Source organism: Canis aureus, chromosome 6, assembly GCF_053574225.1.
Source record: "Canis aureus isolate CA01 chromosome 6, VMU_Caureus_v.1.0, whole genome shotgun sequence".
Classification (NCBI taxonomy): domain Eukaryota; kingdom Metazoa; phylum Chordata; class Mammalia; order Carnivora; family Canidae; genus Canis; species Canis aureus.
The window spans coordinates 25996338-26008532 of record NC_135616.1 but is presented as its reverse complement, the minus strand read 5'-3'; the positions used below and the strand labels follow the sequence as shown (position 1 = coordinate 26008532).

At 41.2% G+C, this 12195-nt stretch overlaps 1 protein-coding gene across 25 annotated transcripts in view; it reads right to left on the bottom strand.

Moving 5' to 3' along the window:
* Nucleotides 1-467: 467 nt before the first annotated feature.
* The window catches only part of DTNA (dystrobrevin alpha), a 352302-nt gene continuing 340574 nt past the window's right edge, over nucleotides 468-12195 (bottom strand). For 15 of the 25 annotated variants that reach the window (XM_077900428.1, XM_077900430.1, XM_077900431.1 and 12 more), the window contains 3 exons: nucleotides 11824-11992; nucleotides 9360-9492; nucleotides 468-1583 (listed from right to left, as the gene is read on the bottom strand). In XM_077900428.1, coding sequence (XP_077756554.1) covers nucleotides 1443-1583; nucleotides 9360-9492; nucleotides 11824-11992 — 443 coding nt within the window. In that variant the 3' untranslated portion in view covers nucleotides 468-1442. Of the gene's footprint in view, nucleotides 1584-3177; nucleotides 7309-7398; nucleotides 7448-9359; nucleotides 9493-11823; nucleotides 11993-12195 lie in introns of those variants that run through there. The other 10 variants (XM_077900439.1, XM_077900442.1, XM_077900445.1 and 7 more) reach the window with 3 other exon arrangements.

Sequence of the window (12195 nt, the reverse complement as noted above, 5' to 3'; positions counted from 1 at the left end):
CCAAAGGCAGATGCTCAACCGCAGAGCCACCCAGGTGTCCCTGATTTTCCTTTCTTATCAGCTCTAGCGCAAACAAAACAAAAACTAATTCATTTATTCATTCATTCGACACATAGTTGTGGAGCTCATAATTGCCAAGTACTTGGGTAGATGCTGTGATTCGAAGGATTGAGTCAAGTTATATAAAGTGCTTAGAACAGTGTCAGATATAAAGCGAGCACTAAATATGTGAACTCTTTGAATTCTCAAACTCATCCCCTTTTGATTACAACAAGGTTTTCCATTAAAAAAAAGGTGTGTCTCCAAAGGTAGCGAAAGGTGAGATATTTTGCTGTAGTTGCTTAAGACTCAAATGATGTGTCCTGCTTCCTACTGGATGTGCTGCCTTGTCTTTCTCCTTTGAACAGACTGACTCCGTGTTGCTTTAAGAAAGATCCGTTACAACAAAGGAATAAAATACACAGATGTAGTGTTTTTAAAAACATTTTTTAATGAAGAAATAATTCCATTCCAAAATATAGACACACAATTAAATAGTTTAATCACTTCAAAATATAACATGTCCCCAGGAGGTTGCAACACACACACACACACACACACACAAAACAATACTTAACAGCAATACAAAAAAAACCCATACAATAGTAGTTTTGTTACAATACCAATGAAGATTGTGAAATCTTTAGTGTCTCTGAATTGGTTATTTCAAATGGTGTCAAATGACAGTAGTCATAATTAGAAATGTCTTACAGTTAATTAGCCTCAAGATGTAACATTTCTGATTTTTTTTTCTCTTTTTGGTTCAAAAGTAAAAATGCCCTTTCTTCTGAGGACACAGTGGAGTTCTTGTTTGTGGCTCCTTGCGTGGATTCAAACCAAGGTGATTGCAGCAACCAAAGGTTGCCGTATTTACAAGGTCTATCTACAGTTAACAGCCAAGAACTAATAAGGGTGGACAAAGATGATAAAAATAAAAGCAGACATCAGTGCTAAATTATGATGCAACAGTTTGGCTCATGCATATAAGAAAATACATAGTATATCACAACAAAGGCCACACTCTTATGCAATTCAGTTCACATTACTACTTACAAATGAACCTTCCCTGCCTTATAGAGATCACTCAAGAATCCATTTTTCACAATCTCCAGCACATCTCCCTCTGACCAACCTAACTTACCCTGACTTGCGTCCTGACCAACCACAACTGATTCCTGAATCTCATACAGTAGATTTTGCCCTCTTCCCTCCCTCCCACCCTTCCTCCCTCCATCTACATGGCGCTGTGGGGGAAGTTGGTTATGTTAGACCAGTGCTCATTAATAGGCCATCATCTCTGATGAACCTGGATGTGCAATTCATTGTGGAACAAGAAAGAAACCACCCCCGCAAGATAGAATTGTATCTCATGGACAGGATAGGTGAAACCCACTGGGTTGCACTTAGAACAGGCCCCAGAAGTAAATTTGGAGAGCCAACGAAAGAAACACACCCCAAACCACAAAACCCCAAAACAATACACGCCATTTTGTCTCGGTTACAGGACAGGGGTGCTTGAGTCTGGTCTCAGTGCTGACGTGGAGCTAAGAGAAAGAAAAGGTGGCTGGTTAGTCAGGAACTGGTCACTGGCGGCAGTTTCTAGAGTCCTTGCAATGGCTTTGTACGATGCTATTGACCACCATGCCATGGAGTTGGCAATGACAGCTACAACAAGGGGGAAGGTTATCAGCAAAACTACTCAAACCTTAGACAAGCGTTTTGATGTAGAAACACAAAGTGACAACAGATGTCAGCTCAGTCCAGTCGGTGGCTGAACACCACTTGCAGGATCAGAGTTCTGAGTTCAAGAACTACCTGGCTATGAGTTAGAGCTGACAGCAATGTAGGTAGCTGAGATGTAGTAGTTTTAAGTACTGAGTATGAGGCACGAGGGGCCACCCACTTCATCTAGAGAGGTATGGTTTCACAGAGGATGGGCAGTGGAAAGGAGATGAACATTAAGATAAAATCAACAAAACTCCTAGTAAAATCCATCTGTGCAAAGAAATTTGAGAACTGTGCAGTTGTGCCACTTTGGTGTCAGCCTGTCCTCAGGGACATCTGTCAGGCTGCTTCTCTGGGGAAGTATGATGAAGCACATCAACGGAGAGAATGGGCTTCTTTCTATCCAGCCGAGGGCTTTACTATCCCCAAGGCAAGTGATTTTGTTCCAAAGGGCAGCCAAGGACATTGGTTTCTGACCAAATGCAGAGACATGAACAACTTAGAACCTTCCAGAGAGGGATCTGGAAGGTGTCAGGATGTCTTCTCAGTTGGGCACACACCAACTACCAAACACATGGCTGGAAGAAGTTCTTTGCCAGCCCTGGAAGCAAAATCGAATTGCTGAAGCATGAGGTTGACTCAGAACCTTTCTTGCTTATTCTGAATATGGTCTTTTTAGAGATTTTATTATGCAACTTTATTCTAAAGCAATGGCTCTCAACCTTCAGCAGGCACCAGGAATCACCTGGAGGGCTTATTAAAGCACAGGTGGCTGGGACTCGGCAGGCCTGGGATGGGGTTTAAGAATTTGCATTTCTAAACAAATTCCCAAGTGATGCTGATGCTGCCGGTCCAGGGCACACATTTTGAGAGCCACTGTTCTAGACGTTCTCTACTTTCTTTTAAAGGAGACAGGAATTCCAGAGAAGCTGCCATTTAAGTAAAACATATTCAATATGTTGCAGGATTTTTATTTCATCAAATCCTGAAACAAGTAGATTATGTTTTCATTTCCCCAGAATCCCTAAGGGAAGTCTTTAACGCTTCCTGACAAGGGCCATTATAAAGGACCATCAACAGAGACTTTCATTCTTCCTTCTTCGACAGTGCTTTTGCAACATCAGCTTTTCACTGAGTGCAAAATCCCAACTCCACTTAGAAGAGCCTGTTTCCTCTCACATGACCACAGAAGGCTGCATGCAGAACACCAGGTAGCCAGCTAAGGCAATAAACATTCAGAAATAAAAGGAGAGTGAGCGTTTGCAAGCGCACTTTAAGCCTGTACATTTAAAGCTGAAGGCCTCCAGACAACCTGATAGGGGAACTTGTGGATGAGCGGTGTGGTTAGACATGCTCCCTAAAGCTAAAACGAGAGGAACGAGCCCATGGAAGAGCAGAGATAACTTGAGTCCGTTTGGGGATCTTATGGCACCTGTGGTTTATAAACAGCTTTAGCAACAAGTATTTCAAAACATAGTTCACAGTTTTTAAGAAGATCTGTGCTGACTTTAAAAACTAGATTCTATATAATTTGAATGTTGCCTTTTGTTTTGAATATGATATCTATTTGGAAAAAATATTTACACTAAATTCTATGGCTGATTTGTTAGAGTATCTTGAAAGAAAACAACCCCAAGCTGGAAAGAAGCCCCAAAGACTGGATTATCCTGGTGTGATTGGTTCAAGTCACTGCTCATAGAGACTTAAAGACAAATGCAGACAGTTCAGGCCAAGGACCCTTCTTGGCCGCTAGGCCCTGAGTCTGTACACTCAGGTACCAAGTCCATCGGGGTTAGTGAACTCATGTAGGGCTCTGCAAGTGGTTGTTTTTTTCCAATTGCTGTGGAAAAAAATGTACAGTGTATAATAAACTGTTTCGCTAAAATCTCAAAGAATTCAGAAATCAAACTTCTAGCTATAAACAGTATTAATATTGTCATTGTAAACTGAACAGGTTCCATATCATGTGCAAAGGTTTAAAATGCTTGTTAATACTGCCATCATGAGTAACAGCAGCGTGGGTTTTCAGCCTGTGGGTTTTCTTTCTTTTCTTTCTCTCTCTCTTCTTTCTTTCTTTCTTTCTTTCTTTCTTTCTTTCTTTCTTTCTTTCTTTCTTTCTTTCTTTCTTTCTTTCTTTCTTTCTTCTTTTCTTTCTTTCTTCTTTTTTTGTGACTGTAGTTGGTTTTTGTTTCTAATCAGGGATGAGCCATGTTACAGAAGATGTAAGTTAGCTTTGAACAGAAGTCAGAAGTCTTTTTTTTTTTCCTTCTCAAAACACACACCTATGAACTACAAATCTTAGAATGAAAAGTTAGCTGCACTATAGTCGGCAGAGCGTCTCTAGGGGTAGGGGTGTGTCAGGAGCTGCTGCGTGTGGCGGCTCCTCTCTGCGCTGAAGCTGCTGCCAGGCGGTGTCTTCTTCTCTGTGTGGGTGGGTGCGGGGCTCTCCTTCATCACCAGCTTTCGTGTTCCCTTCATCATCTGTCTGACTATAGCTTGCCTGGGAATAAGGAACGTGTCATTTTGTTTTAAAGATGAAAACTATTCTCTAAATTAGGGTTTTGAGAATAGGATTTTGAGAATAAGGATCATCCCCGTCCCCCCAACACGCACATATTCACACTCTCTCTCCTCCCTTCCTCCGACCATTGAGAACAGGTGTCCTGGGACACCATGTGCTATTGCTCCTTCGGAAAGGGAGGATGGGAATCCTCTGTGTTGAATCTCTTGCTTAACGGGTACTTGAGGCATCTGAAGGCTTAAAGCATACAAAACAGAAATATTTGTGCTGTCCTCAACTGACAAGCAGATGAGACCACTAACCTCCCACTGAGATGCCAATGTAATTAGAAAAAAAAATTCACTTTCGATTGTCCAAGCCTCCAGTTTCTGAAGTTAGGATGTGGCTGGCCAAGGAGAGTGGTGTCCCATGTGGAGAGAGGGATGGAAAAGAAACAAATCCAAGATTTGAGTCTGCCAAAATGGAGTTTTGGTGGATTCTTGAATTTAGTGTTAAATATTACATACACTATATTTCTTCCAAAGAGGCTAGTTGAAAGGCAAGGTTTTCCTCTATTGGCTCCTGAACTGCTGAGTGCATACTTATCTTTAAATAGTTCTTTTTGAGCAGAGGAAGGGTCTTCTATTTTTCTGGGGTCCCACCATCTGCCCCTTACTCATGTAGGGCTCTGCTCTGGTGGACACCTAATTGACTTGCAGGGTTGAAGTTGGCTTCTGGACCCTTGGATAAGAGATCAGAGCTCTGGGGCAATTTCTGGTCCTGCCACAGGATCAGAAAGCCCAAACAAATCGATCTCAGTAGCACAAACTGTTCCAAGATTTCAGATGAGAAGCCACTGGCTTCTAGATTGACCCATAAGGTTTTAAATACATTTTGCCTGAGTGGCTGATCCAGTGATAGGCTCTTGTTTAGATTTTGAGAATTAGGATCCTCCCCTAATTCTTGTTTAGAGTCCTGTGGAATGTCAGCTCGATAGGTATGTGATGTAGTAAATAGCAGAGGCCACAATGGTTTCAGTTTTCCACTGCCAAACTGACAACAAAAGATTAAAACAGTGGCCTAAGAACTTTTAGAGTACTGAAATCTTTGGCTTTTAGGTAGAAGAACCAACTGCCACTTCTTATGTGAGTTTATGTCAAGGACATTTCGTTAGTTTGTTTAGAAAAAAATATTTTTTTCTAAGAACTAGTGACTGATGTTTAAATAATATGCAGAATAGAAATGATCCCATTGCTGGCACTAAGAGAAAAAAAATGCTCTTAAAGGGGAGGCTTGCTTCTTTCGGACTAGATTTGTTGTAACAGGAGTCGATGTTTTCAGAAACAGCTCCTGGGAATTTTTTTCACCGTGGTCATAATGAATGCACGTGGTGTGGCATTCTCAAATCCAAGGGACAGAGACTAGAATGTAGTCAGTTAGGTCCTTCTTTTCACACCAAAAAGGCCTCATTGCTCATAAAGTATATTTCCTAACAGCAGTTATGCCATGATATCTACCTGCTTCATACTAACCTGAGGACGGAGGTCAGTAATGCATGAGCTAGGATATATTCTGTGCAAGTTGATTTGTCATTTTATATATATATATATATATATATATATATATATATATATATATGTATATATGTATATATATGTGTGTGTGTATATATATATATACTTTTTTCAATTTAACAGCCAGAGTTGACTTTCCTACCAGCTGTACTGTAAGTGTGGTTGTGGTTGGGAAAGACTGTATCACCAAAGTAGATACAAGTCCTTGGGTCCCTACAGCCAGAGACGGTGAGAGGGGTATTTACTCTGAACTGTAATGTGGGGCAGCTAAATGGCCATTAGCTGGAGCCAGAGAAACCATCTAGACTTATGAGACAGTGTAGCAAAAGGTGTATAAAGTCACTGCACATAGCTGAGTTTATAAAAATACAGAGCAAGGGCAGCTTGGGTGGCTCAGCAGTTTAGCGCTGCCTTTGGCCCAGGGTGTGATCCTGGGAACCTGGGATCGAGTCCCGCATCGGGCTCCCTGCATGGAGCCTGCTTCTCCCTCTGCCTGTGTCTCTGCCTCTCTCTCTCTGTGTCTCTCATGAATAAGTAAATAAAATCTTAAAAAAAAAAATACAGAGCAAGCTAGCTGTGAGTCCCAGGAGGGTCCCATACACTTACATAATAACTATAGCAGCTCCCCCAGATTGAATCACTTGTAAAGCATAGTGCCAGGCATGTATGTGTGTGCTCATATTAAAGTATGGTGTGTCTGCCACCATGTTAAGCTCCTTATAAACTACCTCCCAGTGAGGACAACTCCGCTGTGAAACACGTTGTGTGGAGGCAACAGAGGTTTATAGAGATTTAATAATTTGTCAGGGTTATTTACGCTGCCACGGTTTGGTGGAACCCCTGTTTGAAATCAGGCCTGTCAGAGTCCAGGGTCTAAGCTTCAGACCCCTCCACTCAAGAGGTCCTGCCAGTCAGGTGCTAGTCTCTCTACATTAAACACATTACTGAGGCTTCTCCATGTATGTAGGTAGGTCCCCGGGAGGGGGAATCACATGCCACATAAATGATACTTTAAATAAATTAAGCTGTATCTTGTTGAATTCCACAAAAATATAAGGCTGCAGAAGTTTTCCTCTCTGTTTTGATTCTTTTGTTTTCTTTAATAATATGAGGTTTGGCCTTCACTTTTGATCTCTGGGTCCTGAATACAGCACGACTCTGAGGCTGGCCCATCTCTGGATGTGCTGAGCACGCCTGGACTTTTCCTTCTCAAGCGACAGAGAAGCTGCCAACTCAGGCGCTCTTAGGGACTGGTGATGAGGCATCATCGCCCCAGAGGATTTCTGGGGGGCATCTCTGGTGTTATAGAAGTTTCTGTGCCAATTTTCCTAATTAATAGAGTAAAAAGTCAATTCCCAAGGTGGTCTCCCAAATCTCCACTGGATTATAATGAAATGCTTCCATAGGCCGGATGATTCTTTGATATCAGCAGGGAAGGAGGATATTTTATCACATAGAACATAGAAACACCTAAGAGAGAGTGATTGTGAATTTAGGTTACTGGTTATCAGAATTCAGTGTACAGTGGCCACGTTTCCTCCTAAATAAGATGGTACTTACTTGAAAGGAGAGTGATAAAAGGATATTGTATTCAACCTTGCAAGCTGACCTGTGGGTGACAAAGGACACAAACAAGAAAGGTGACATGTCAAGTCTGTGATGCAGTCAAGCTGGTGAATTATTTGGATGGAAGCCATGCAGAAAGACACACACAGAGAGAGAGTCCACTGAATGAAAACAGCATTCTGATCCATCAAGCAACCATATGCTCACAGAGTAGTCACGAAAAGCCACTTCAATGTTCTCTAGGGCATATGTCTTGAGTGGGGACACACAGGCCTACTATGGTCTCCTACACCTTTTCTTTGCCTTTCCCTTGAAGTCACTGGGCATGGAAAGGAAAGGAGGGAAAGAGCTTAAGATTGACCAGAGCCGGCAAAAGCTCCAAGTACATCTTAAGCTATTGATAGAATTTCCCCTCATTCATTACTCATATAAGGTTAAATTCCCAATTCATTGAAATAAACAAAAATCTAATATTTTACGCATAATGGCTGTCTCTCTTTAAAAAAAAAAAATCTAGAATTTCAGTCACTGTTGTCACCAAAATCCAGAAACTGATATGGGCTCAAAGAGGGAGGCCTAAGAGGCGCCACTAACAGCATGAACCAGAACATTGATTATTTAACCACATCCCTCTCTCTCTACACAGCAGAGCCAAATGAAATATGTGTAGGAATGCCATCCTCGGAGTTCCCAGAGATACCCTCACAGCTTCATCCAGGCTAATTTCTTTCCGTTGCTGGGCCACAGAAATGGCAAAATAAGAGTATTCTCCATGGGTCTACTTCCGGCAACTTTGGTGTTGAAGCATGGCCTTACATACATAGTCACTGATTTTTTTCTTTCTTTCTTTTTTTTTGGCAGGGGTGGGGTGGGGGAGGTATGGACTAGGCCTACATTTTAGTTGCTTCTGAAATATGGTTGTTAAACTGAAAAGGCTAATGGAACATTCCAACAAAACTTTTGTTTTATATTGTCAGGGTGGAGTTGGTAGGCTTCAGTTTCTTTCCTACTACATTCTTCTTCGGAAAATATTTCAAAACAATCCACAAACATATGAGAAGCAGAGGTAATGTATTCTCTCTGCTTCTCTTTCCTTCACTAAGAAAGGGCTGCCGCTCATCTACGAGTGTGGAAGAAGCTTATCTGGCCATTGGACAGAAAGCCTGGCATGAAGAAATATCCCATGGGGTCTGGGGGGCAGTAGGTCTCAACCAAGCAAACATCCCTGAACTCCCAGGACCTCAAGAAAACACCTGTGAATTACAGGGAAGAGAAACATACGAGCAAGACAATCACTGCAGAACAATCTTCATGGGGAAAATGTATCTCTTTTAGGATGACTTACTAATTACACTTAGTCCCAGTTGTGAGCGTGAAGTTCAGTGAATTCATGGATGGATTAGTAATATACTCCAATATATATGAAAATCTGTCCATCCATACCCTGTTGAACACAGAGCCTCCAGTTCTTGCCACATTTCTTGGTGAGATTTGATCCCCTCCTACTTATTTATTTTGACATGAGGTGGGCCATGAGGGAGGCTGAGGACAAATGATTCAAGGGAGGAGATATATTTAAACTTACTATTCAGTTTCCTTGGGCCCTGTTCTCTGTATCTTTTTATGTTTTATTTTTTATTTTTTTTATCTATGAGAAAAAGCATCTTTCCCAATGATCTTAGAGCAGTATGGATTGCTAGTCACTGTGTTTCCACTAAAATGACAAGATCTTTTTCAGTTTCCAGATCAGAAATTTCTAAGAATTCATGGTGAGCGGTATAGCTCTAAGAAGTATTTACAATTTTTACTGTCTAGAATGTGTGGAGTAAGGAATGTAATCAGAATATTCTGGAGAGGGAGGGTAGAAGAAAGGAGAAGGTATGGATTTTCTGGGTAATGTAAAAGACCCAGCTACGAGGGGGCTGGGGGCCAGGGGCCAGGCCAGGTGCCCATACCTGGTAGGCTTCATCCTGCAGCTTCTGTTTCAGGTACTCTTCCATCTTGAGCTCGTTCTCCAGCTGCCGGACCGAGTCATTTTCATAGTTCTCATCCTCTGGCCGCACATAGGGGTCCCCATCTTCTGTGACCCTGGGAATAGACCACAAATGGTGTTTGGGAGCAAATCTTGAAAGTAGAAGTGGAATTCACGTGTTAGCTATAGTTTTGAGGCCCATTTACTGAGTCCTCTAATTTGCTTCTTTGCTTCAATTCACTTCAACTCAACATCTTCTGTTACCTAACAGAAAATTAAAAAAAAAACAAAACAATTTTGGAGGTTTGGAGATATAATCAAGGTATTCTCATGCAATCTTTCTATGGCAGGCTGATGACCATTGGTCATCTGTATTTTCCTCTGGCTTATGGGAATGAGTTGCCTTTAAAGTGTTTGTCAGGCTTAAAAGAGGCAGCCTTATCTTTTGAAAGGATATAGTTTTCCCAATATGTTTTTTTTTTTTTTTTTAATAGAATCCAAGAACACTTTCTATAAGGAAAGTGAGCCCTCTACTGAAATAACGATTAAGGACATTTGTTCATAATTTAACCCCCTTTGTGTTTTGCACATATGTAGGCACATGCACCCATGCACTTTATTTTTTTTTATTTTTATTTTTCCCATGCACTTTATTTTTACAGTAGAATAAATCTTAGAATATCAGCTCATCAGTGTCAGGAAAGTAATACTTGAACCCATAGCTCTTGATCTTAAAAATTTATACTAGCTGTGAATCTAAGAAATCCCCTTAAGTTGTTCAATTCTATCATTACACAAATGGCTAAGAATGATCTCCTTCACTAATGTGTGACTCTATTTGCATCTATCCATCCCAGTTTATAAAAACCCTTCCTGAGACTAAACATAAATTTACTACCTAAGTCATATGACTAAAATATTCTCAGGGTAAAACTCAGTACATGTTTAGATAGTACAGATATTAAAATATCTCCTAAAGTGAAGAGAGTGGTCAAGTAGAAATTTCTGGGTTGGAACTTAATGCCATTGTTCATGTTTATTTATATCTGTACGACATGTTCTCATTATTTTTAGAGGTTTGGGGCCAGCCTAAATAGGTCTGTGAGGCGGTTGTGAACTTTCCCTCCCCAATTCCCCAGCCTGTGCTGGTGGCTGGTACTGCCATCAGCATACCAGGGACAGTGGAGTGGGGGTAGATTTAGATACACTCTTGGATTTTTGGATTAGAACGAGAACATTTTAGGTAACCACATGTTAATGCCTCATTATAAAAAGTCAAACAGGTATTTTCCAGACTAAACTGATGACAATTCACCATTTTGAATAACTAACAAATCAAATAATTCTAAATTATAGAGGAAAGGACAAGAAAGCAAACTAAAGTTAAAAGCAGCAGCCTACTGCTATTTAAAATTATGTTAGGACTGTTTTGTTTTGATCTCTCAGCCTGCCTTTTCACTACTCGCTTTCCAACCACATCTATTTATAGTTCCCCATTATTACTAGTCTACTCACTACTTGGATGGAGATCCAAAACACCAGAAAGGCCTCTGGTTAGTTTCTTCTTTGGGTCCTGAAAATGGCCAGTTTATTTTTGTAGACTAGTCTGCAGCATTTTTTTTTTTACATTAAGCACCATCACCTTCCTAGTTTTTAATGCTCAGTGAACCCCTCTGCAACCCTCTGGTGAGCCTCTCTGGCCACGTTTCTAACAGCTGCCTGAGCCCCTGCTCTCTTGAAGGCTCCCCTGCTGGGCTCAGGCAAGTCCAGCCTGGTTCCTTTTGCTTTGTTTCTCAGCTTTGGTTTCCTAGGCCTGTCGACATGGGGTGTGAGCTGATCCAGGGACACAGGAAATCTGGAGGGGACGTCACTGATTCTGCTGCTGTCAAGCTAGAAGCTAGAAGCTAGAAGCCTAATTGGATGAAATCTCTTGCAAAATGACTCTCAAAGGTCAGATTTATACAAATGCAACGATTCAACCAGATTGGGTTTCTTTATAATGAGGTTTTAGACATTTACTTATTTCAATTCCAGCTGCTTATATAATGTTGTTTATACCCATTCTGAATAGAGGCCTAACATCACCTGGTCCTCAAATATAGCACATTTAGAAGATGGAATGACTTCTCTCTGAACGGGTCTTTGAGTCCTGGGAAAGCAGAGAGTGATTTTTTAATACTATTTTGTACACAGCTAGCACCGTGCCTTGGGCGAGCCAGGCTCTCAACAGGCACTGGTTGGTTTTGGTTACTGCTATTCTGGATATAGCAGATATAGGGGGGGACGTCACCTTTCACTGTGTAGCACCCTCCTACCTCTTCTGGCAAACAAGGAAACTATATGACCCCTTTCCAAAATAAAAAATGAAGCAACCATGTTTTTATTTTCCTGTATTTCCTATGGAGTGTTCTGTTACTGAGAAATGTCCTTGCACAGAAGATACTTACCCATCGCTGCGCATGGTGCTGGGGGTAGCACCACTGTGGAGGTACCCAGGTTTCCGGGCGTGGATTTGCGCTAGAAAAGCCTTTTCAGAGGTTGGCGATGGGACCAGATCCTCAAACTGAGTCCGCGCAAATTCAGAATCCACGTTGCTCTCTGTTTCACTTCCCACCTCTATTAAGTATGATTGAAGAAATGAAGAACTACTCAGATTTTTTTTTTTTATGACTGGCAAATAAAGCGCTGGGCTTAACATAAGTCAACCTGTGCTGTATAAAATATTAACTAGCTATTGGACATAAGTCAGGTGAATTTATTATTATTTTTTTTCCCAAAATGACATTTGATACTGACATGAATTTCTAGAAGATCATTGG